This window comes from Psittacula echo (genome assembly GCF_963264785.1).
Source record: "Psittacula echo genome assembly, chromosome: 13".
NCBI classification, from domain to species: domain Eukaryota; kingdom Metazoa; phylum Chordata; class Aves; order Psittaciformes; family Psittacidae; genus Psittacula; species Psittacula echo.
Window position 1 is genome coordinate 11,322,514 of NC_137749.1, and position 24,925 is coordinate 11,347,438.

The window sequence follows — 24,925 nt, forward strand, 5'->3', positions numbered from 1 at the left end:
CTGTTTCTAGTGGGTTAGTTTTACTCTAGATCCCTTCCGGAATTTACTTCATGATGGGGTGTGCAAGTGCTTGTACCGCTACACTGAAGATAGTAGTACAGAAGTGAGAGGGTAGGTGCACTGCCTTTGGAGGCTAGGATGGCTTAGGCTGTCTTAAAGCATCTGGTGTACTGCAGTGATAGAGGTGGTTCATCCAGGCTTTGCAGTTGTTCATCGCGTAGCTCCATCAAGAGCTGCTGCAATGGATGGTTTGTATTTTTTAAGGGAAATGTAGGATTCTGTTTGGTCCCTTACCGCAGCGGTTCAGTTTCCTCTTACTGTTCTGTTGCTAATCAGCTCTGCAGTTGTGTGACTGGCACATGTAATCTGTACAGCTGAGTAGTGGCAATTGACCGTGTTGAGCACCACTTCAGTGCTGAACATCTCCATGATAATTCTCCACTATGCAATTTATTTCTCCATAGTAAGTGCAAGTTCATGAACATTGGAATCCATTTTCAGGCTCATTTCCAGAAAGCAGTAGCAGGCTTTTCAATCCTTCAGTATTTCTTACAGTGCTTAAATGAATACCCCATGGTGTTTTTCACTTCTGCAAGAGAAAGGAAATGGGTTCCATTGCATTTTGTTAGACAAGTTATGTTATACTCCCAAACGATTTTTCCTCATTTTCAAAGTTCTTTGGAGTGTAGTCTTGCAATATGATTTAGTAGAGGTTAGTTTCTTAAGTTATCATGAGACCTAAGAGGGACTATAACTCTTTGTAATGTGGATGATAAATCATTTGTTGCTGAAACGCCAAGACACATTTTATAATCTCTTTTGTATTGGTCAGTACTGGCTGCTGTGTTAATAGAACATTTATCTTCTAAGATCGAGCTTGCTTCCTCCTCCTGCACATAGAGGAGCAGTTGCTTGAGCCTAAAAATAACTGGCCAATAATTACAAAAAACAGGCCAAAAAAAAAAAAGAAGCATCAGAGCAAACAGATCCTGAGCAAATGGAAAAATCCCACATCACCAACGGAGCTGTTTGACCTAAGCTATTCCTGTTGAACAGTTAGGAGCTCGCAGTGCTTTTGGTACTTAATATTTCTCTCTTGAACTACTTTTGCAATGTCCGTGCCCTACATAAGCTGACTAATACTGCAGTATTGTATCTGCAGTGCTCTTCATTTGCATCTTAGAAACGTTATATCTGGTATTCTCTGGCAGCACAGAAAGTAAACGCTTTCGCTAGACGTCTAATACTTGAAATTTAACTGGACTAACTGGAGAGGCCTGGAAAGAGCATTTCTGTCCATAGCCAAGCCCCTGTGAGAAGGGAGGAGCAAAATCTTTACCAGTAGGAATCCAAAAGCTTTAACTTTTCTCAAGGTGGGAGAGGAGGGAGTTGAGACTTGCACCGGAATTAGAGGAACCTCATTCTCAAGAATGCAGCTGAAGACTGGAATGACAGGTTAGCTAGGTTGGTGGGAAGTGTTCAATGGGAACGTGGCAGGTAAACAGGCCCCTGCTTTGGGACAAGTGAACTTTAAAAGGGAATGAGTGAAATTGTATCACATCCCTGTGTGGATCCTCAAGTATTTCCAGGATAGACAAACTCTCAGGTTTGCCTGTCTGTCTACAGCCCACTGAGTTGCTCCAGTTTCATTTACAGTGTGTATTTTCACACTGTAGAAGCATTAGAATTAATTTGGAATCCTAATGCTGACTTAGTTAAAGCCAGCTCATTGCTGTTGCAAGCAACAATATTGGGTAGAATCATAGAATCATTTAGGTTGGAAAAGACCCTCGGCATCATCAGGTGCAGTTGCTAATCTGACACTGAAATGCCAAATAGCACTGTTGGAGCTATACTGTTGCTGCTAAGTGAAATGCCAGAGTGGTAGAGGCTGAACAGGTTCTGTGCACTGCTTTGAACAGGTTAAGTCCACATACGTGTGTATTGAAAGTGTCCCTTAGACTGGGTGTGTCTAGAAGCGAACCTCATGTTTGCACATCAGGCTGAAGCTGGCCACATCCATTATGAGCTACCAAAGTGTACGTGTTATACCAGCCAGCATTAGAAGCAAAGATGTGAGCTCAGCTCTGCTCACAGGATTGTATTTCCTTTTCCCAGGTCCTGCCCCTTTGTCAGCTCCAGCATTTTCCTTAGTCTTTCCTCTCCTAAAGACGGTTATAACTGAGACGCCCCATGACAGCGAAGACCAGGAGGAGTTCCTGGTCAGTATCCTGCAGATCCTTACGGTCCATGCTCAGCTGAGATCAACAGCAAATGGCCAGGCTTTGCTGGTGGATGAGGTGAGCAAGAGCTGTGGGGATCAGATGTCCTCCTTCAACAGTTGTTCAGATGAGGCACGGGGTAAACCAGATGATGTGTAAACTGCACAAAGTAATTCTACAGGTTAGAGTTAACGATGTAAGATTGTTTTCTCTCACAGGTTTTAGTTGCCTGTCCTGCCTTAGGTTTTAATTGTGATGTTTATAAGGAGTGTCATACACAGAAAGGCACTTTGGAGTCACAAGACATAAGGCTTTTTCTCCTCCCTTTGCATTTTCTCCCCCCAACCTTTCAGAATGGCCCAGAGCTGCTGCCCCGGAGGGACATGCTGGTTCTGCTGACCCGGGTGATAGGAACAGGTTCTCCACGATTACAGGTGAGTCCTCTGCTTCATAACCATAGCTAGGATTCTGCCTAAGTTTCATCAGCATCTAAATGAGGGAAATACACCAACCTGGTTTAAGTCTCTCAGGCTGGTGGTTGATACACTACCAGTTTTTGCTGTGTTTATGCTATTCTTTGAATAAAATGTCTACATCTTTTTTTCTTGGGGGCTTTATTGCACTAGACATACTCCTCAGTCTTCCACAGGTGAGATTTTATTCCTTCTCTATGGCCTTGCTCTGTCAGAGAAATTCAGGAGCTGCTTCTCTGAGTGTTCTAAGGGATGACATGTCAGAAAGGTCAATAACAGCAAAAAGGCAAAGGATGAGTTCAGCTGGACTGAACTCATCAGTTCTTGCTTTTTGTCACTTTGTTCTTTGAGAATTTCTTCTCTTGTTATAGCACTCGACCTCCCCCATGCTTGCTTTGACAGAAGTCGGTGGACTCTCTAATACTTCCTCATGGCATTTTAGGTTTTGGCTTCCAATGCACTGACCACTCTGTGCGCAAGCAGCAGCGGGGAGGATGGCTGTGCCTATGCAGAACAGGAGGAGATCGATGTGCTACTTCAGGCCCTGCAGTCTCCATGCATGAATGTTCGAGATGCAGCTCTCAGGGTAGGTGGGAATCATTCAGGGTCACAGGTGAATATTCTCTAACACCGATAAAGAGAGGCTTCAGTTCTGGCAGTGTGTCTGCAGAAGGAGGCAGTAGCTACTCAACAATAATGCTGTAATGCTCTGTGCTAGATTTATCTTGGGTCTACCGACACCTTTCTTTTGTTAAAACAGGTGTAATTACAACACCTTCTATTTAGAGTTGCATAGAGCTTAGTCTCAAGGAGAGAAGCTGTCAAAAAAATCTTATGTCTGTATTGGGCCCGGTGTTTTTGGAAAGCTTTGGGCTTAGTCGTTTCTTGAGAACATAAAGAAAGAAAAAACCCAAGAGTGCCTGGTTTTCTTTGTCATTAAACAAATTTCAGCTTAGCTTACCTGAGCTGGCTTCTTAGAAGCAGAAAAGACTGGAATCAACAGAGCACAACCTAGTGCCTACTTGCCTCTCTGCAGCTGCCTGTGGAGCACTGTTTTTGAGTTTCACCATCTCACCTGGAAGTCCTTGATCAGCACAGGCCATGTACTGCACGAGAAGACATGAATTTTGACACTGAGAGCTTGACTTGGCTAAAGTTTTAAGCATTTTAAAGCATCTGTTTCTAAAACCAGATCCCTAACACTGATTCTCCTGTGAACTAATTCAGGGACTGATGGAGCTGCAAATGGTTCTACCAACCCCAGACAGTGATGAAAAGAATGGACTGAATCTGTTGCGTCGCCTTTGGGTAGTGAAGTTTGATGTGGAAGATGAGATTCAGAAGCTGGCAGAGAGGTGAGAGCTCTTCCTGGCTGGTTGGATTGTGACAGGACCTCTCTTCTGCTCCCCTCCTGGAGCTCCAGTGGCAGGGGCTTTGCCCCCCATAGGTAGAGGGGAGCTTTAAGTCACCTCAATACCTACATGTAGCTGTAGCTTTTCTTACTGAAGGGTGATCTGTCCCTTCTTTGTGTATGCTGCAGGTTGTGGGAGTCCATGGGTCTGGAGCTGCAGCCTGACCTCTGTTCTCTGCTGATCAAAGATGTCATCTACCATGAAGAAGCAGTGCGACAAGCAGGTGCTGAAGCTCTTTCCAGAGCTGTAGCTCAGTATCGAAACCAAGCAGCAGAGGTCATGAATAAACTGACAGAGATTTACCAGGAGAAGCTGTATGTAAGTACTCTTGTCCTAAGGGATTGACAGGCATAAGCTTGTGCTTTTTATTAATCATTTCTCCTTTTGTCTTGTCTTGAGGATGTGCATGAAGCCTACTGTTGCTGTGTTAGAGCTTATCACAGACTTTATTGTCTTGAGCCTCAAGCTGTCAGCCAGTAGTGGCAGCATTGTACAGATGGAAGATGTGCCTTAGATGACACAGGAAGGCTGTGGCAGAGCAGGGTCAGTCCAAGTCATTTTGGGCCTAAACTGCTAGGTTTTTACTATGCTCTTCTGCTTATGGTATCATATCTCTGTGCAGTGTTACAAAAGGGCATTGCAGGTATGGTGACAGTATTCTCTGCGTGCGTGTCTTTGGAAAAGGCATTCTGATCATATTTTTTCTCTTTCCAGAGGCCACCTCCAGTTTTGGATGCTTTGGGACGAGTGATATCTGAATCACCGCCTGACCAGTGGGAAGCAAGGTACAATCATCTTCAGATTGATCTCATCACTTCCTGGGCATCCAGATGAGGTGTTTTAGGTTTTTATTTAGAAGTTCAGGCAGTGGAGACAAAAGAGAATGTTAAAAGAGCAAAGTCCATGCACTTGTATTGACTTGCTGGTTTCATGTGTCCTTAAGGTAGAGAATATTTGTGCCCCTGAAGCAGGCTGGGCAGGCAAAAGTGAAATGCTCTCACTTCCCACAAAATACTGGGTGCCATCTTCCCTATGTCCTGATAAGAACAGAGTCTTTCCCTCTTAGACTGCCTTATTTTTGTCTTACCTTACTGTATTCCCACCTCTATATGGGCTATAGATTGTTTCAAGGCAGCAGTGCAAGCCTTAATGAACTGGACAAATTCCGATTGGGATAATTACTTTTCTGTCTACTTGTAAGTCCTGTACAGGCTCAGTTGGAGATAATCTTGTTCACTACTTGTCTTAAGCTAATCTGCTCTTTAGTGCTGATGTGCCTTGAAAAGCTGCTGTATTTCAGCAGCAGATGAAGTGATCTTGATCACTTGAAGTGATCCTTGGGTCTTTGTTGGCCCAAGTGTCTGTAATACTTAATCAGGATAGAAGCCATTACATGGCTGAAGGATTGTTTGTCCTTTTAGGAACCTGCAGCATGAGGTTATGTAATTAAATGAATGTAGGTTGGTCACTGAAGCTCTTCAGTTTCACAGAGTCATAGAATGGTTTGGAAGGGACCTTAAAGTTCATCCAGTTCCAACCCCCTGCCATGGGCAGGGACACCTTCCACTAGAGCAGCTTGCTCCAAGCCTCGTCCAGCCCACGCTTGGAAAGGTTTATCATGGTTCTCTCTCCATCTCTGTAATGTGCTAATGATAGCGAATGTGACTGTGACCTTGGGCAAATTCTGCGAGAAGTCAGTAAACTTATGAGCTCACCATCTTTACAGGTGTGGCATAGCTTTGGCCCTCAACAAGCTCTCACAGCATCTGGACAGTTCTCAGGTGAAGCCCCTCTTCCAGTTTTTTGTACCGGATGCTCTGAATGATCGCAGTCCTGAAGTCAGGAAGTGCATGTTGGATGCAGCTCTTTCAACGCTCAACACTCATGGCAAAGTAAGTCTGAGTGTTTCTCTCTCTAGCAGTGGAAAAAGATGGAATGAAAAAGTAGATACTGGGTTCAGAAATTTATTTTATTAAATGATATATTTTGTCTTTTTCATTCCTTTGAGGTTGCTGTTACTTGTAACAGCTGAAAACTTTCATGTAGTAGGAACTGTGTGTTTGGAGTTGTTCTGTTAGTGACTGGTGTCCTTCCTGTTATTGCTATAAAAAAGGAATAGCCTGAATCATCTGGAGTTAAAATGGTGTAAAACTGGAGTGATAAAAGTAAAATCAGACCACAGATCTTTTAATCCTGGAAGGTGAGAATTCGTGTAAGGTGTCATGCAATGCCAAATGTGAAAGTTTGTCAATGGTTGGCTTAATTAAACTGAAACACAAGTGGAGTCATTCAGAGAATTGAGGACCATCCTTATTCTCACTGCTAGCCCTTCTCCGGCAGTGCTAGGTGGGGAAGGTGTGCAAGGGTGTAGATTGCTCAGCTTCAGTTTTCCTTGTATATGCCAGTCACCAGTTCTGGACAGCTCTCTGCGTTCTTGATAGGCCCAAGACATCTGGAGTATTTTCGTATTATTCCTTCCTTCTGTTTCTCAGAAAAGCAGTGAAGTTTGGTTTATGGTTCTGTTCTCAGCTGCAACTGGAGCAAGCAAAGGAGAGGGGCTGGGGTTTAGGCTAGCAGTCTGGCCTAGGTGCTTGCCTTGCTCCTGGTAGACATCACACCAGCAGTGTTGGGGGATCTGATTTTTAAGAGCTAACTTCTCTCTGGCAGGAAATACTGGTTGCCTGTCAGGATGGCATGAGGTTTTATGTGATGTGACACATTAGATGAACTGCAAATATGATGTGCTTGGTTTGTTGTCTCAGAGAAGAGCAAACAAGTCCACTGAGAATGGCAAATCTGATCCTGAGTGGACTCTAGTGGCAAGTTCTATGGTTTTGTTTTTCAGGACAATGTTAACTCTCTCTTGCCAGTGTTTGAAGAATTCCTGAAAAATGCTCCTAATGATGCCAGTTATGATGCTGTCAGGCAAAGCGTGGTCATTCTGATGGGTTCACTGGCAAAACATCTGGACAAGAGTGACCCTAAAGTGAAACCAATTGTTGGCAAACTGATAGCAGCCTTGTCCACACCATCTCAGCAGGTAGGCGCTGCCTTGGAGGACCTCCCACGTTCCACACAGAGGCAGGTTAACTCTGTAATACTTCCAGGGATGTCAGAGAGATGAAAACCAGCTTTGGTGACAGAAAGCTGTCACTGTGGGTGCAGGCTAGGAGGAAGTTATGTTGGTGATGCCTGTTTCGTGATCTGATAGCTGGTGGGATTGCTTTACAGGTTCAAGAGTCAGTAGCAAGCTGTTTACCACCTCTGGTGCCTGCAATTAAGGAGGATGCAGGAGGAATGATACAGAAGTTAATGCAGCTGCTTTTAGAGTCTGATAAGTATGCTGAGCGCAAAGGTGCAGCTTATGGGCTGGCAGGCCTGGTGAAAGGCCTTGGCATCCTCTCTCTCAAGCAGCAGGAGATGATGACCACGCTGACTGATGCTATCCAGGACAAGAAGAACTTCCGTCGGCGTGAGGGTAAGGGGAAAAAGCTTTTTCCTCCAAATATTTAATATTCCTTTTGTACCTGCTGCCATTGTGGTCAGATCAAATGATGCCTGAACCCCTGTGCTTGAGTCATCTACAGTTGTTTTACTAATGTTTGCTGAGAAAGGAATGGGAAGTGTTTTTCATGAGGCCACTGATTGTGGCCTGTATAGTGTCCTAAAACTGCTCTTATTTGCATTGTGGTGGAAGAAGGGTTTCTGGTCCTAGACAATATGCATGGGGCTCTCCCTCTTGTTTCCAAAGGCAGGTGTTGCTGGGCAGGCTCCTGCTTTCTGTGGGACAGTACATGTTAAATGAAGTCGTATTTTCCTCTGACTGTCCTTTTTGGGTTTTTAGGGGCTCTGTTTGCCTTCGAGATGCTCTGCAGCATGCTTGGAAAGCTCTTTGAGCCCTATGTGGTTCATGTGCTACCTCACTTGCTGCTTTGTTTTGGAGATGGGAACCAGTATGTGCGAGAGGTAAGATGCCTTAAATTTCTGGGGACATACAGTGTTAAGAGAAAACTGAAATGGAATAGATATGAATGCTGTTTGTAACAAGGCAAATTGAGATCCCTTGAGATACCACTAATAACAGTTGGATCTTAATAACTGAAAGCATCCTATTTCATTGGGTGTTAATTGGCTAGCCAAGTTGTACGGAGGCACTACTGTACATGAAGGCTTTGTTCTCATTGAGTCTCTGAGGAAGGAAAAAACGTGTTGTGACACAGCTTGTGAATATTCTCTTCTCCTTGGAGGCTGCAGATGACTGTGCCAAAGCCGTGATGAGCAACTTGAGTACTCATGGAGTGAAGCTGGTTTTGCCATCACTTCTTGCAGCACTGGAAGAGGAATCCTGGAGAACTAAAGCTGGTATGGACCCATATCTGACTGATATGACTGAGAGTAACCCACAGTCCCCTTTGCTGTCATTCCCCTTGTTTATTCCTTCGTTCTTGCAGGCAGCTCTGATAGTTCATTGTCTCATAAGAGACTGTGGAATTTTCAGTTTTTGAGATACAAATGACTTCCCTGACACATATGAGTAACTTTCCCCCCTGCCAGCAGATTAAAGGGACACTCTTTACCCTCTATCCTTTTAGAAGTACTACAGAAGCTGAAAGTTGTGTCCGTGTCCTGTTCTCTTCCCCACCCTCCCTTCTTTTCCCTGGTATATCTCTCTACAAGTACTCCAGAAGCTGGAAGTTCCCCCCTGGCCCTTTCTTTTTCCTAGTTAAAAAAAATCAAACAACCGAAGTTTTTGGTGTGTTTAAGTGGCACAGAGTGGTTTAATGCATTTCAGCCACAAGTCATCCTCTGCCTAGTACATTTGACTTTGAGTAAGTGTGATCATCTTCTCATATCTCTTCTTAATGCTGTGTTTTGTGTTTTGTCTTTTCTTTTGTTATTTCTTTTGCTTTCCTTTTGCATACTTCCTGCACAGGGTCAGTGGAACTGCTGGGGGCTATGGCCTACTGTGCTCCCAAACAGCTCTCTTCCTGCTTACCCAACATTGTGCCAAAACTGACTGAAGTGCTCACAGATTCCCATGTGAAGGTGCAGAATGCAGGTCAGCAGGCTCTCAGGCAGATTGGGTCTGTCATCAGGAATCCAGAGATCCTGGGTAAGAACTGTCTGCATCTCTAATACCCTGACATGACTGTGGTTTATAATAGCAAGGTTTATGTTCACCATGTTTAGGATTAAATGCAAACTTCTATACGAATTAAACTACTCCTAGAAAAGTAGAACGTGGAAACTTAAAGTGTGACATGGAAACTTAAGAGCAGCTGTCTGCTTCATGGCTTTTAAAATCCATTCTGTCAGCTAATGTTAATAGGGTTTCTCCTGTCCCTAGGCTGCTCATTGCTTTAGGAGGATCTAAAACATCCAGAGAGAGAACACCAGCTCACCCTGACATGCATTTTTGTTCTGTGTACAAATAAAGTCTTTTCTCTCCTGTTTGAAAATGTCCAGCAATCACTCCAGTTCTGTTGGATGCTCTCACTGACCCCTCCAGGAAGACCCAGAAGTGTCTGCAGACTTTACTGGATACCAAGTTTGTCCATTTCATTGATGCTCCATCGTTAGCACTGATCATGCCAATTGTCCAGAGAGCTTTCCAAGATCGTTCCACAGACACCAGGAAGATGGCTGCCCAGATCATCGGGAACATGTACTCCCTGACTGATCAGAAGGTGCGGTGCTAGGAGTGCTCTCCGACTCGTGCTGTATTTGCTGTGTAGGAGATAATAGAGCAAGCTCTAGAGAGAATTGATTTGTTCTGGGATTTTGCTGTTAAAATAGACAATATTAGAATCCATGCAGCTTTTTTAATTAAGTGTATGTAAATGAACAGATAATGGCTATAAACCAGAGATAATTCTCAGGTGCTTAAGGCTGTTGGCTCTGTACTTTGGTCACCCAGTTATTACTGGATTTATCCCTGCAAAAAGGTCTTGTAATTTTTACCCTATAAGAAATGCCTTAACAAACAAACAAGCAAAACCAGTACCAGTGAAAGACAGATCAGCTGCTTACAAATGGATCCAAGGTTTGTTTGAAAAGTATTTGTAGAACCTCACTGGAGGCTAAGGAGCTATGTTTAATTTTGCTGCAGATAATCTCTACCTTTAAACCTTGTGTAAATGTTAAGAGTGTTGGATTTGCCTTAGATGCAAAGTGCCAGGTTGTGAGTGAGTTTGAGTGAGCATCAGAAAGGTTTTGAGTGATCTGCACGGAGCTAGTGTTGTTTTTTGGGCTTGCAGAACAGTTCAGTGTGCTGATTGTGAAAGCAACTGATGAAACTCTCAGGATGCTAAGGATGATTGTTAATAATAAGGGGCTGAATGCCCTTTACATCAAGGTGACTTACATGTCTGTCTTGTTTTGAATCTGGTTCTTACTCTTTGGGGTCTTTGTTTCAGGATCTGGCTCCTTACCTCCCCAGTGTGACTCCTGGACTGAAGGCATCTCTGTTGGATCCTGTACCCGAAGTAAGTCTTTTGTACAAATAGCATTTTCTCTCAGTATGTTAGGTAGACTTTATCCTGATCTTCTGTAGGTCTGTGGTCAGTCTGACACATTTGTCTCCGTAACTTTGACTGGGTATTTTGCACATCTCTGTTTCTCTCTTCTGTTAGGTGCGTACAGTGTCTGCAAAGGCCCTGGGAGCCATGGTGAAGGGTATGGGAGAATCATGTTTTGAGGATTTGTTGCCATGGCTGATGGAGACCCTGACGTATGAGCAGAGCTCAGTGGATCGATCTGGTGCTGCTCAGGGTAGGGGCAGCTGTGTCTGAATACTGAGCTCAGCCTTTCTCTCTTTAGCCTCTTGTTTCTTGTGTGTATCAGCTCTGTTCCCTGCTGGTTTTCCTCAGGTCTGGCTGAAGTTATGGCTGGTTTGGGGGTAGAAAAGCTGGAGAAACTTATGCCAGAGATTGTAGCTACTGCCAGTAAAGTGGATATTGCTCCACATGTACGAGATGGTTATATCATGATGTTCAACTACCTGCCAATTACCTTTGGAGACAAGTTCACTCCGTATGTTGGTCCCATCATTCCTTGTATCCTTAAGGTACGTAGCAGAGGCCTGTAGAGTTTTATTTATTAGAGGATAAAAGGAACTCTTCAGAGTATTTTAAGTCTCATTTCCAATAATCGCAGAGCTGGGATATAAGAAATGATAGAAAAGAATTTAAATTATAAATTATTAGTATTTCTTCTTCCAAGTTGCTTGCTGTCTTTGCAGTCACTGTTAATTTCTTGAAATCACCTTTATGCATTACAGCTCTGTAGTTCATTTACTTTTCCTGGCTGAGAGAGGAATCATCATTTGTTTCCCTCCTCTTGGTTTTGTATATTGTGCTGGAGCCCCCAGCAGTCACAGCCACTTCTCTGTCTGCTCAGGCGCTGGCCGATGAGAATGAGTTTGTGCGGGACACTGCCCTGCGTGCTGGCCAGAGAATCATAAGTATGTATGCTGAGACTGCCATTGCACTTCTCCTGCCTCAGCTCGAGGATGGCCTGTTCGATGACTTGTGGAGGATAAGGTAAGGGAAAACCATCGTATCCACAGGCATTTCTCTTCTTGAAAAGCTGGTGTGATTGAGGCTCTCTGTTGCTCCTCAAGGAAATGTGGAGACCTCCTGGGAAGCAAAAGCATGTGTGTGTTTTTGCTTGTTGATTTGAGTATGAGGCATTAGAGCACTGAGCCTGCAAGGCCCTGCCAGCGTGGATCAGGTTTTCTGATACCTACTACATGATTCATTCTGGTAGTGATTCTGAAAGACACTTCCAAGGCATTGATGTAGCAGTGTTTAGCCCTCATACATTGTTTTCCATTTCTCAGAACGCTGAGTAAGTTACTGCTCTCCTGTGTATGGGAATGTGCAGTGGAGTGCTCACAACTAATGACAGTTGCTCAAAAACTAGTTGTAACTAAAAGGCTTTTGTCAGCTCAGTGCTGCTGAGTGCTCTTACCCAAGGTGAGTATCTTTTGGGTGGGGACAGCGGCCATGCTTTCTCTGGACATTGAATAGGCTGGACTCTAAACAGGAGCGTTTTTCATTGCTTTGATATGGAAATGATCTCAGCCCCTTCCCTTTCTCTTTAGCATGCTGCTTCTCAGTCGTGCAGGCAGACTGATCTTGTGTATCAGCCTGTGCAGCATTTCAGTGCTGAGCCAGCTCCTTGTCTTGCCCTTTGCTTATGTCTGTATTTGATTTTCTGTCATATTTAGACAGGCACCATCTAAATACCCTGTTTGTAACACTTGACTTGCTCCCTCTTTGTAACATTGGACTTGCTCCTCTTGCCAGGTTTAGCTCCGTTCAGCTCCTTGGAGATCTTCTATTCCATATCTCAGGAGTCACTGGAAAAATGACCACGGAAACTGCCTCAGAGGATGACAACTTTGGAACAGCCCAGTCAAACAAGGTAAAGCTGCTCTTGTCTTCTGTGCCTTTTAGTAAAATGATTTTTCTTTTCTAATCAGCATGGAAAGCCTGCTGGCAAGATGTACTGATTCAGCATCGAATAGAATGTTGTGCTATTTCTTTTCAGGCTATTATTAATGCCCTGGGTGTGGAGAGGAGGAACAGGGTGCTGGCAGGGCTGTACATGGGCCGCTCTGACACGCAGCTGGTGGTGCGTCAGGCCTCTTTACACGTCTGGAAGATTGTAGTCTCCAACACACCTCGCACACTGCGGGAGATTTTGCCAACCCTCTTTGGGCTCCTGCTGAAGTTCTTGGCCAGCACTTGTGCAGATAAGCGAACGGTGAGGAATGGAGTTGATAAAATGGAGTTCAGTAACCCTGCTACTGCGGGAGACCATGAACTGACTCCTGAGGAACACGGGAGCACCTTTAATCACCTTTAAATCTCTTTAAAGCTGTCATGAATGGAACTGTTCTGAGCATGAGTATGTCTCAGTTCTGTCTTTGCTGAAGGCAGCTGTGGTGACAGTAAAACTGTGGTTATTTTATTATAGTGATGTTTTCATTCCTACTACTGTCTGTACTTTGGACAGTAGTTTATGGTAAAAAGTTAACATTTGCTCACAGTTCACCTTTTTAAGTTTTACAAAACAGGAAAATAGTTAATTAGTACGCTTTTGGGTACAGGTTGCAGCACGGACATTAGGAGACCTTGTCCGAAAGCTAGGAGAGAAGATCCTTCCTGAAATCATTCCTATTCTGGAGGATGGACTGAGGTCAGACAAGAGTGATGAGAGGCAAGGAGTCTGCATTGGGTTGAGTGAAATAATGAAATCTACCAGCAGGGATGCGGTGAGTCGTATGTGGAAGGTGAAATCTCCACTTTCCTAGGTATTTATGTTCTGATGCAGGTATTGCAATTGAGGCAGATTTGCACAGCACGTGCTGGATTTGTTTTATGGACTGAATTCAGCTAACATACAGCTAACATGAGTTGCTGTTCAGGCAAATGTATGCATTTGTGTCTCAATAGGCTGAGAACATTATACTTTTATGAGATGTAGTAATAGGAATCATCACTAGATAGCCTTGGAGCACTGCAGCTATTTGTGGTGATTAATCCTGCTTGTCTTCCAATATATTTCAAGCAAACTGCAATTTAGTTTCAGTTGTGCAAATTCTGCCACTTTGGCTGCGTTACTGAGATGCGTGTCTGTGCTTTAGACATTCTGTAACTTTATCTCTGCATCTTTAGGTACTGCTTTTCTCCGAGTCCCTCGTTCCTACAGTGAGAAAAGCGCTGTGCGACCCTCTGGAAGAAGTCCGAGAGGCTGCAGCTAAAACATTTGAACAGTTGCACTCAACAATTGGACACCAAGCTCTTGAAGACATCCTGCCGTTTTTGCTGAAGCAGCTGGTGAGCATTGCTCAGCATCAGACAACAACTTGATTAATGATGTTGGGGGACAGGTTTTGAACAGTTACTGTAAAGGAGAAGCAGGATTATAGGGGCAGACCTTCTGGGAATGGCAGCTCTGTTTTGCCTCTTCCTTGCAGTTGCCCTAGCCATTGGTAGGGGAAGGTCTTGCAGCTAAAGTCTTTTCTGTCGGGCTCTTTCCCGACGGGCGGTATCGTATTCTCTTCCCTTGTTATTTTTCTTATCATTATTATTATTGGTGGTAGCAGTAGTGATTTGTGTTATACCTTAGTTACTGGACTGTTCTTATCTCAACCCATGGGAGTTACATTCTTTCGATTCTCCTCCCCATCCCTCGGGGGGGGGGAGTAGAAACTGCGTGGTTCTAATTTACTGCCTGGGCTTAAACCATGACAGTTCTTTTCTGTATCTGGCTCTGCTATGGAGTTGTCATCATTGCCTGTTTCAGTTGCTTGGCCACTGTGCTTGAAATCTTTGTGATGTGGCAGAAGAGCCTGGTTCGTGTTTTTGCTAGATAATAGGAGCATTTTGTGTGTTGGTTATATGATCACATGGTAAACTGTCACTCGAAATAGGGTTTAGCTTGGTGTGTCACAAATCATCTCTCAGGTTTCTTTCTCTTTCCCCCTAGGATAATGAAGAGACATCTGACTTTGCTGTGGATGGTCTTAAACAAGTTATGGCTGTCAAGAGCCGAGTGGTGCTGCCTTATTTGGTGCCGAAGGTACAAATGGAAGCAAATTCTAAACTTCAGAGCTGTGCTTTTTCCTCTGCTTGCTGCCAGTTTTCTTTAGACTCGATCTGCCAAAAGCAAGCACGTAGTTTGAAATTTTCCTGTGATTTTATACTGAAAACATTTCATTGAGGTTGGGCTGTGTAAGCTTTTCATGTGGTAAATGAAGAGAGATTCCTTCTGAAGAACCTCTCTGCTTGTCTCATCTGCTTTTGTTCATTTAGCTGACGACGCCCCCTGTGAACACCCGTGTGCTGGCTTTCCTCTCATCAGTGGCAGGGGATGCTCTGACACGACACCTGAGTGTCATCCTGCCTGCTATGATGTCTGCGCTCAAAGAGAAGCTGGGGACCAGTGAAGAGCAATCGGCAAGTAGCATGGCTCAGCTCTTTGCTACGACAGGTTGTCTGACGGTAGTGCTTTGGGTTGACTTCCCAAGGCAGGATCTGTGTTCTCTAGATTCACAGATTGCGTGTTTTAATTCGGCCCATTAGCTTCTTCAGGACGAGTCTTTTTGCCTGGTAGCATATTGTGAATTGAAAAACGTATGCTTTCCAAATCTATTTGTATCCATAGAAAAGTGTCTTTGGCCTGCAACAGGATACAATTCTCAGTTTACTTTATTCTTGGAGAACTGCCAGAGTGTCTGATTAACTTTATATTTATTCCTGGTATAGAAGACTGAGAGTTTAAAGGGCTGAAGGGAGGAAATCTCTTTTGCTGCTGTACTGCTTTCTGAAACATCTCATATTTGGACTCCAGAGGACATCCTGGAGTTGTGATTGTGGATAGGCATGTACATAAGTTGGTGTCTGCTGTAGATGCCCATTACATCAGCTTCTAGCCCCAACTCTGCCGGGAGATCTCTAACGTAGCCACAGATGTGTTTGTTATTAGTACTACGACACAGAGCATTAAACCACCTAAATCAAAGAAATGTTCTCTGACAAGGCCCACAGTCTGCCGGGTGAGTAAGATGGGGAGGCTGAGCTACTCTGCTTCCCTTAAATGAGCCCTTCTGCAGCTGGAGAGTGTCCTGTGCAGCAATCTGTTCAGCAGAGTTGATTATGTTTTGAGGGTTGGTTATAAACCTGTCTCTGTTACAGGACTCATTCGAGCCTTTTCTGGTGATGTGACCAGCTCTTTAATGAGAAACAATTAGCAAGTGGGATGTGTTGTAATATTTCTCTGGAAAGATAATGCTGTGGATAATGTGGGGAAACCTGGGGCTAAATCTGGCTTTGTTCTATTTGAGAGTTAATGTAAAATTAATTTGGACTCCTTAGGAGATGGCAAACTGCCAGTCTGTAATCCTGTCTGTGGAAGATGATGCTGGACAAAGAATTATAACTGAAGATTTGCTAGAAGCTACCCGCAGCCCTGAGCTGGGAATGAGACAGGCAGCAGCTGTCATGCTGAATATCTACTGCTCCAAGACAAAAGCAGACTATACTGGTCATCTCAAGAGCTTGGTTTCAGGCTTGATACGGCTTTTTAATGATACCAACCATGTAGTTCTGAATGAAAGCTGGGATGCGCTCAATTCCATCACCAAGGTGAGAGGCAGCTTAAAAAGATTGCAGTGGTAATGCCTGGCAAGGAGAAAATGGGGATAGCTGGTAAAACACTGCATAAATTGGACCTTCTGTTTGGATTATAAACTACATTTACATTTGCAAATGTTGTATGATGAGCTTAGCTTCAACTTTGTGAGCAAGGAGGCAGGGAATGGGTGTCTTCTCTTGTCACACAGGGAAAAGCTGGTTGCCATGTTGTCTCATCTGTGTCTTCTTACCCCTCTCTCCTGCAGAAATTAGATGCTGGGAACCAGCTTGCTCTCATTGAAGACCTGCATAAGGATATCCGGATTGTAGGGAATGAGGCCAAAGGCGAGCATGTGCCAGGATTCTGTATTCCTAAGAAGGTAAAGGATAAGAATGAGCATGGATTTGTGCCAGCCACAATCTCCTACCTTTTGAGGGAGCTCACTGATGTGACTTTACAGCTAGTAGAAGCAGTGACTATTTGGGCATTCCAGAGCTGTATGTTGGAGAGATTTTGTAGGGTACTGCTGCTCTTGAGTTACCCTGCAGAAGACTCCTCTTGTAACAAGATCTTTGACAGTTCTGGTCTGCATGTAAGTCGTGGTCGCTGGCTGCGACTTGTGGGGGAGGAATGCTGGGTTTCTGTGCCAAGCTTCTCTGGTTTAAAAATTCCCTGAGCTGCCACCACTTTCCTCATAGCAACTGCCTTAGTGAGGCAGAGACGCATGAAATCAAACCAAATAAAAGCAGCTCTATAAATGTGGAAGCAGGCAGCTGAAGGTCAACAGGAAATGGAGAGAAACTCTCGGAGCTTGTGCATCTGGTGTATAACAGGAGCAAAAATAAGATACATATATTTTTGCAACTTAGCTTCTAAGCTTTCTTATCCGATTTCCGTGACAGGGAGTGACTTCCATACTCCTGGTGCTGCGGGAAGGTGTTTTAACTGGTAATCCAGATCAGAAGGAGGAGGCAGCAAAGGCCTTAGGGCTGGTTATTAAACTGACTTCTGCTGAAGCTCTTAAGCCATCTGTGGTGAGCATTACTGGGCCACTTATTCGGATCTTGGGAGATCGGTTCAGCTGGAATGTCAAGGTGGCTCTACTTGAAACATTAAGCCTTCTTTTAGCTAAGGTAAGATTCAAAGTAATTGACTGTGGTTTGTGAACGTTTTCCATGGTAGCCTTCAGCAGTACCTGTTGCTGTTCATGTAAACACAGCTAGGATGTGCTGGTGTGGATTTGGTGTTTAGGAATGGCACTCTAACTGGATTATATTCTTCCAGCAGCTTCTGGCCTACCAGAAAAAGCTCCCAATGCTGAATCACTGGGCTGCTTAGAAATATTGCTAAAGGCTGATCCCATTTTCAAGTGATTGAAAACTGCCATGTAATAAATCTCTCCTGTGCCCACCATTCTTATGAATTAAGTGCAAAGACAATCACCTTATGTCTCTTTGAACTGAACTTTTATTCAGTGCTCTGATTGAAAAAGGCTGATCATGATAGTGTAAAATTTTTCAGCCACCCTACCCTTATATTTCAGTATGCAGAAAATTAGATTGGAAAAGACGAGAAGTTCTATGGTGTTGTTTCATGATTCTCCCATTTTCCTGGGGTGTTGGATCTGTATGAGGACGATTTGTAATAACTACTAGAAGAGGTCGTGCTGTTTTCAGGGTTTGATTTCTAGCCACTGATCCAAACTTGACCGTGTGACTTTCCCTTCCCTCTCTCTATAGGTTGAGATTGCCCTGAAACCGTTTTTGCCCCAGTTGCAAACAACCTTCACCAAAGCTCTGCAAGACTCGAACCGTGCTGTTCGCCTTAAAGCTGCCGATGCTCTTGGTAAACTCATTGTCATCCACGTAAAAGTGGATCCCCTCTTTACAGAGCTACTGAATGGAATTCGTTCCAGTGATGACTCTGCCATCAGGTAAGCAGTAGGTGATCTCTCAGCCCTTCCTGCTGAGGATGAGCCCTTCCTTATTAAGGATGAGAGAAAGGGCTGGGATGAATGAACCAACCTCCCCAATGCCAACAGTAAGATTTACTTACTAGTGAAAGCAGGTGACTTCTAATCAGGGGTTGTAGAACAGAGAATGTGGGTGATAGGGTCTTCTGGGTCAGAAGCTCAGCTGTGATGGTGTACAAGGGAAGAGTTGCTTGGTTTCTGCCCACTTCTCTCCTGCACATCCCCAGCAACCTGTTTGAATACAAGAGTGCATCAGTTGTCAGTCTGACCTGAAGTACTGCTGCTGTTCTGGTATCCTGAGTGCACAGATCCCCGAGAAAGTAACTTCTTGATTTGAGAATTGTAACGTTTGAACAACCAGAAGATACTTACATTGTAACAGACACAAGTGCACAAGCATGGGAATATTCTGTAGCGTGGAGTTGTCAGAAGTGCAGAGCAGGGTATCTGCCTCCTGAACTGTGAGGTGTATGGGTGTAATTCATAGAATCATGGCCTGGTTGGCGTTGGAAGGGACCTTAAAGCTCACCCAGTTCCAATCCCCTGCCATGGGCAGGGAGACCTTCCACTAGAGCAGCTTGCTCCAACCCCTGTGTCCAACCTGGCCTTGAACACTGCCAGGGATGGGGCAGCCACAGCTTCTCTGGGCACCCTGTGCCAGCACCTCAGCACCCTCACAGGGAAGAGCTTCTGCCTAAGAGCTCATCTCAATCTCCCCTCTGGCAGGTTAAAGCCATTCCCCTTGTCCTGTCACTACCTGATCCTATAAAAAGCCCCTCTCCAGCTTTCTCTTGGGCCCCTTTAGGCACTGGAGCTGCTCTAAGGTCTCCCCTTAAGGAGCCTTCTCTTCTCCAGGCTGACCCAGCCCAGCTCTCTCAGCCTGGATCCAGAGTAGAGCTGCTCCAGCCCTCGCAGCATCTCCGTGGCCTTCTCTGGACTTGTTCCGAGAAGTTCATGTCCTCCTTAGGTAGGGGACACACACGTTATTGATGTGTAAGAAACTGCTACAGGTATCCAGAGCTCAGTTTCTCCTTTGTGGAAGGGGAGAGGCAGTGTCTGACTGTATGTTGTGATCACTTCTAGGGACACAATGCTGCAAGCGCTGCGGTTTGTAACACGAGGAGCTGGTGCAAAAGTAGACGTTGCCATTAGGAAGAATATCAGCATGGTGCTTCTGGGGATGCTGGGACATGATGAGGTACTGCTTCAGCCAGCTGCAAAGGATCCCTAACATAAAATCAGAACTTTCTAACAGAATCACATTCTAAACTAACTGCTGGGGGAAATAACTAATGATAGAGCAGAAAGAAGCTTGTCTAAAGAAGCATGTGGTTGGGTGTCACTAAACTGAATGTGGTCTGCAAAATTGATCTTGTTGGAGCCTTATAGTGTGCTGAGTGTCAGGTGCAAGCATTAGAGATCCCTAGCCAGTCAGTGGTAATTTGGAAAATCCAGGAGTTTAATGTTTCCTTAGCAACTGTGGAGGTGAGTTTGACCTGCAGCTCCTCACTGACGTGTTAGAGGCAGCTCTGGAGTCAGGATTTGCTTGTTATCTTGGAGAAAGCTTGCAATACCTCCCCTGTGTGCAATCCCTCTGTGTGTGTAGGCTCCCAGGTACAGTTCATCATGTACCATGAGCAAGTTTTCAGATAATGGCAGTGTTTTCTCCAACGAGCAAGAAGCTCTCCAAGTTTAACGTAGGATCTTCTGTTTATAGCAGATAGCAACACGATCATCTGTGAAATTAAAATTACCTAGTAATTTCTGCCTTGTATCTTAATCTGCACAACGTAGACATGCAACTGTTGATATGCCAGAAATAGAAGAATTGAAAGATTCCCACTGGGTTGTAAGTTTTGGGCTGGAGAGGAGTAACCAGTAATGGGACGGTCACATAAGCCAAAACCACAAAAGCTTGGAGGTTTTAAATCAGAAGTAGTACGAGTCTGTCACAGAGGGAAGCTCATTTAGAGATGCTTCCTGAGTAAGGTTTCCTTTCTAGACACTGAATCTTAATGTAACTCTTGTGAACACGTCTTTTAAAACATTCACTTTCATCTTTCTGCCTCTCCCATTTAATAAATCAGAATTTGTTGTGAGGTCTGTAAATCTTTAGTCTCTGCTGGTCTTTTGACTGTGGACTTGGCTTAAGTTCCATTATGTACAAAACCCCTGATGAAATCCACAGGTCGCAGGAGTGCAATGCTTATTTCCTCCATCTCTTTTTATTTTGTATCACCTTCTGTCGCTTGCTCCTCTTGCCACTGTCTCTGATGTGTATTGAGATCAGCTGCTGTCCTCTTCTCCTCCTTCCCTTGTCAGGACGCCACCCGAATGGCCTCAGCTGGCTGCTTAGCAGAACTGTGTGCATTCCTGTCAGAAGAGGAGCTCAGTACTGTCCTCCACCAGCACTTACTGGGTAGGTGAAGCTGTTCAGAGTGACTGGAACTGGTCTGGAAGCAAGGGAAGATACCTTCTCAGCCGCTGGTTCAGGGGGACTTTGTGATGTGTTATTTAGGTTCTTCCTCTTTATCCTAAACCTGAATCTCTAGATTTTCTTGTGCTTTCCTGTGCTCGTGGCTGTTGATTTGTGAACATCGTTGAGCACGGGGTAGTGGGTCTAACTTGGGATTACCAATATTTCTGTCTTCTGGATTTGTTTTCAGATGAGTTGATGAAAGCTGATCATAGCTGAGTCATTGCTAGTGCTGACACAGAGCAGATGGGGGGTTGGCGGGATGTTCAGGCAAGGTGAATGGGAGGGCCATTCCATCTCTTTTGATGACACGGTGACCTTAGATTGGCGTATACTGATTGCAGACCACATCTGATGGCTTCACATGCTTTCAGAGAATTAACTAAGCCTCTAAGTTAGAAAACCCCATGAATTTTAAAGAAGCTCATGGTGGTTGGGATTGCTCTGGGATTACTGTTCCTCCAGGATTAAGAAGGGTCTGTGAGCTGGTTTCAAATTACTGATGACTTCTACAGTTTTATTAGTCAAAGCTTGTTTAATTCCAATGCCAAACTCCTTCATGCATGAAGAGATGTGGGATTGCCACAGGTGACTGAGAGCATCAGAAGTAATGGAGTTGAACAGTATGGTTGCTTATCTCCCTCTCTGCCCATAAGGTGTTCTCATCTGGTTGTGTTTCAGCACTGTTTTGCTTTTGGGGGCAAGTGGAAGCAAAGCATTGCATTAGAGGCTGTTTATGGTTTCATTTTATGGAAGTGAATTGACAAGCTGACAAAAGCTGTCTTAGACAAAGAGGAAGGGACGTCAGGAGCCTTGCTATAATGCTATTCTTTTGCAGCAGATGTCTCTGGCATTGACTGGATGGTGAGGCACGGCCGAAGCCTGGCTCTCTCTGTGGCTGTAAATGTTGCTCCTGGCAGGCTGTGTTCCCCCAAGTACTACAACAGTGTTCAGGAGATGATCCTCAGCAATGCCACTGCTGACAGGGTAAGTGCTGCAGGGGAGTGGGCGAGTTCTGTTGCAAGCACTTGTTGGGAGCAGTTTTGAAAGGTGTGCAGGTTGTGTGCGTTACCAAATGGAGTGAAAATCCCCAGTCTGAAGAGTCTCCCTTGGCGAGATGCAGGTTTTATAGTGGAAATTAAATGACTCTTCTGATCTCTGTGGAGTTGAAAATTAAATGATTTTCAACCATAGAGCAGCTTTCATTGGGAGTAAATTACACTTCTGTTTCCCTGTTGAAGTTCTCATTCACAGGGCAGGTTTACAAGGAGCATGAACTTCATTTTAGGAGGAGGATTTTAAATCTAGGATTGAATGAGTAATTTGGTGTGGGGGGCTTGGGAGCTCCGTGGGACCTGTCACCTTATTCCATGTGGCTCATAGTCACATGATGATGTTTTCACATTACCCCATAACATTAACCCCACTGCTTTGCATGCTGCAGTTTTCATGAGAGATGGGTTTAGCCTTCCACAAAGGTTACCAGACCCTGAGCCTAGCTAAAGTCTCCTGAACCCTGCCGTAGTAATACCAGGTTTTGCCTTTATGTTGAAGATTCCCATTGCAGTCAGTGGCATCAGAGGGATGGGCTTTCTTATGAAATACCACATGGAAGGAGAAGGGAACCTGCCTCCAAAACTTTCCAATCTCTTTATTAAGGTAAGAATTTTTATGATAACTCCCTGGCATTGTTTCATGTGGTCTGAATCTTTGAGCTAACTCAGGGGTGGATTTCTCTATCCGATTTCTGGATGGAAACTCAGCATGAAAACTGAAAGCTTGGTTGCCTTATCTTGGGAAGCTCCAAATCCCCTGATCCCTGAAAGTCCAGGTATTTCTTTTTGTGGCAGAGTACAGACAGAATCACTTTATTAGCTTGCTTTGCTGTTGTGAATACAATACTGCTGTCCCTGCTGTCCTGTGGAAATGGGGTAAACTTCAGGTTTGATTCTTATGAATTCATTTTTTCCTTTGCAGTAACAAATAGCTAGCAGAGAAGCACACAGGAGTGGGGGAAGGTGTTGGGTTTTTAAGGTTACTGAAAGTCAAAGGGCTTTGGTCAGAAATGCATCAAATACCAACTCTCATCTGGTTTTGCTTCAGTATTTTTTGCCTTCCATTACTGTGCAAGGGAGTAGCTCAGAAAGACTGAGATAAGAGAGAGTACTGAAGTTAATGCCTTTTTCAATTAATATCTATTCAAACATTCTACCTCAGAATTCCTTTCTTGGTTGTTCTGGTTTTTTGGTGTGTCCCCTCCCCCATCTCTCATGGTAGATAGGATCTGAATTTTCAACATCAGAATTTCAGGATATTTTTAACGTCTTAGAAAGGATAGAGGAAGATAACAGAATGATAGGTAGTGCTGGAGCAGGAGAACTGCTTTGTATTTTGTCTGTCTAAATGTGTTACATTCCTTCTCAATTCACTCGAACCACTATCAGACATACAAGTTGGCATGATGATGCAGACTTTTTGTTTGAAATTCTACATTTATATATTAATTTCTAACATAGCACTATATTAAAATATAAAACACAAGTATCACAACTGTCACAATACCTTTATCACTATTAACAATGCAGCTGACATTCAGATGTTGGCTTTCATGCTTTAAGTATGTTGAGAATAAAGGATCTCTGAATTTAAGTCCGTCTCTGTCTCCCTCAGTGTCTTCAGAACTCATCCAGTGACATAAAATTAGTTGCAGAAAAGATGATTTGGTGGGCAAATAAGGACCATCTTCCTTCACTGGATCCTCAGACAATTAAACCAATTCTCAAAGCGCTCCTGGACAACACAAAGGACAAAAACACCAGCGTAAGAGCCTACAGTGACCAAGCTATTGTCAACCTTCTGAAGATGAGAGCGGGTGAAGAAGTGCTTGAGGTATGAGACAGAAAGAAATGTAATCATTGGTTTAAGGCTGTGTCGTGTTGCTCTGCATGTGGTTGTGTTGTGTTCAGAATGTGCTGCCAGCCTTTTATGAAGTAGATGGAGTGGGACATTCCCATTTGCACTTAAGCCTTCACCAGTATTCTAGTGCTCAGATATGAGAAATAAGCAATACTGATACTGTACAACATTACAGTTGTAAGTATTAATAAAATACTTATTACAGTATTAATACTACAGTGTAGTATTAATAAAATCAAGGTATTTAACATACCTCCCATGTTTAAGGTAATAGCCTTGCTTTCAAATGGCCTTAAGCCTTTACTGTGCTGTAGCTGCCTTAGCTAAGACTGCTAGCTTAGTGCTTTTATCACTTGTATAATCCTACTGCAGTACTAAGGGTGCTAGAATGTATTTTAGGGTGGACTGCTTTGTACATCCACTGCCAGACGTTTTTTCTAAGTCTTAGTAGCTTCTGGATAGTCCTCATGTCTGGAATTGCAAAACCAGATGAAGGACTTGGGTATGTGTGAAAGATTTTAGATAAATACATGTGTAAGCACTTACATTTACTCTTATTTTGCACAGTGTGTCCTAAGGAATTGGTAATTGGTGTTGTCTTCCTTTCACAGTCAGTTTCCAAGATTCTAGATGCTGCCAGCTTGGAGCTTCTCAATGAAAGCTGCAGGAGATCCCTGAAGAAGCTGGCTGGCCAGGCTGACTCTGATGAACAGATAGATGACACTATACTGACGTGATAAAGCTGTGTAAGACGAGAAAACACTGAACCAAGCGCTGCATCAGCATTTCAACTCAAACACCTATTTAAAATGTTTTCATTTTTGAAAATGTTAATTCTGATGGGGTTTCATGAAAAGGACTCCCAGAGAGTATTTTAGTATCAAGTATACCAGAATAGCCTTAATTAGACCCACATTAGTTGAAAATTGAAAATTTGGTCCCCTTTTTGAAACAGATAATGCACAAGAAATACTAACCAGTACTCGTAAATCCTGGCCAATTGTGAGATGTGGCTAGAGCACATCAGGCTTCAACTCTGGTGACACCTATTTCCTTTCCAGGGTCTGTGCAAAAACTCCAGTACTGGAAGTATTGTTGGCCTTTTCCACAGGCCCTGTGAAGCAGGAATAGAACTCAGTGACAATGAAAGCATCGTGTTTTTGTGTACTGCTACCTTGCTGCTTGTGACGGTTCTGAAGACTCAAAATCCCTGTAAAACAAAGTATTTAAAATAGCCTTAGAAACTACAAATGCGAAAGGGGGATTAAATGCAGTCTGTTTGAAGAAGGAACATTTAATAAAGGCTCTGA

At 43.9% G+C, this 24,925-nt stretch overlaps 1 protein-coding gene across 7 annotated transcripts in view; it reads left to right on the top strand.

Annotated features, from left to right (window-relative positions):
* Nucleotides 1–24,925, top strand: part of GCN1 (GCN1 activator of EIF2AK4) — a 41,623-nt gene extending 16,698 nt beyond the window's left edge. For 4 of the 7 annotated variants that reach the window (XM_080628896.1, XM_080628899.1, XM_080628900.1 and 1 more), the window contains 33 exons: nucleotides 2,119–2,300; nucleotides 2,576–2,656; nucleotides 3,138–3,281; nucleotides 3,923–4,050; nucleotides 4,236–4,425; nucleotides 4,822–4,892; nucleotides 5,834–5,999; nucleotides 6,953–7,147; nucleotides 7,339–7,585; nucleotides 7,952–8,073; nucleotides 8,355–8,469; nucleotides 9,041–9,220; nucleotides 9,574–9,794; nucleotides 10,524–10,592; nucleotides 10,740–10,878; nucleotides 10,977–11,173; nucleotides 11,506–11,648; nucleotides 12,417–12,534; nucleotides 12,661–12,876; nucleotides 13,223–13,387; nucleotides 13,791–13,952; nucleotides 14,605–14,697; nucleotides 14,931–15,074; nucleotides 15,993–16,262; nucleotides 16,517–16,630; nucleotides 17,154–17,384; nucleotides 17,991–18,184; nucleotides 19,307–19,421; nucleotides 20,546–20,642; nucleotides 21,538–21,686; nucleotides 22,254–22,358; nucleotides 23,370–23,588; nucleotides 24,227–24,925. In XM_080628896.1, the coding sequence (XP_080485022.1) occupies nucleotides 2,119–2,300; nucleotides 2,576–2,656; nucleotides 3,138–3,281; nucleotides 3,923–4,050; nucleotides 4,236–4,425; nucleotides 4,822–4,892; nucleotides 5,834–5,999; nucleotides 6,953–7,147; nucleotides 7,339–7,585; nucleotides 7,952–8,073; nucleotides 8,355–8,469; nucleotides 9,041–9,220; nucleotides 9,574–9,794; nucleotides 10,524–10,592; nucleotides 10,740–10,878; nucleotides 10,977–11,173; nucleotides 11,506–11,648; nucleotides 12,417–12,534; nucleotides 12,661–12,876; nucleotides 13,223–13,387; nucleotides 13,791–13,952; nucleotides 14,605–14,697; nucleotides 14,931–15,074; nucleotides 15,993–16,262; nucleotides 16,517–16,630; nucleotides 17,154–17,384; nucleotides 17,991–18,184; nucleotides 19,307–19,421; nucleotides 20,546–20,642; nucleotides 21,538–21,686; nucleotides 22,254–22,358; nucleotides 23,370–23,588; nucleotides 24,227–24,352 (5,108 nt within the window). In that variant the 3' untranslated portion in view covers nucleotides 24,353–24,925. Of the gene's footprint in view, nucleotides 1–2,118; nucleotides 2,301–2,575; nucleotides 2,657–3,137; nucleotides 3,282–3,922; nucleotides 4,051–4,235; nucleotides 4,426–4,821; nucleotides 4,893–5,833; nucleotides 6,000–6,952; nucleotides 7,148–7,338; nucleotides 7,586–7,951; nucleotides 8,074–8,354; nucleotides 8,470–9,040; nucleotides 9,221–9,573; nucleotides 9,795–10,523; nucleotides 10,593–10,739; nucleotides 10,879–10,976; nucleotides 11,174–11,505; nucleotides 11,649–12,416; nucleotides 12,535–12,660; nucleotides 12,877–13,222; nucleotides 13,388–13,790; nucleotides 13,953–14,604; nucleotides 14,698–14,930; nucleotides 15,075–15,992; nucleotides 16,263–16,516; nucleotides 16,631–17,153; nucleotides 17,385–17,990; nucleotides 18,185–19,306; nucleotides 19,422–20,545; nucleotides 20,643–21,537; nucleotides 21,687–22,253; nucleotides 22,359–23,369; nucleotides 23,589–24,226 lie in introns of those variants that run through there. The other 3 variants (XM_080628897.1, XM_080628898.1, XR_013957950.1) reach the window with 3 other exon arrangements.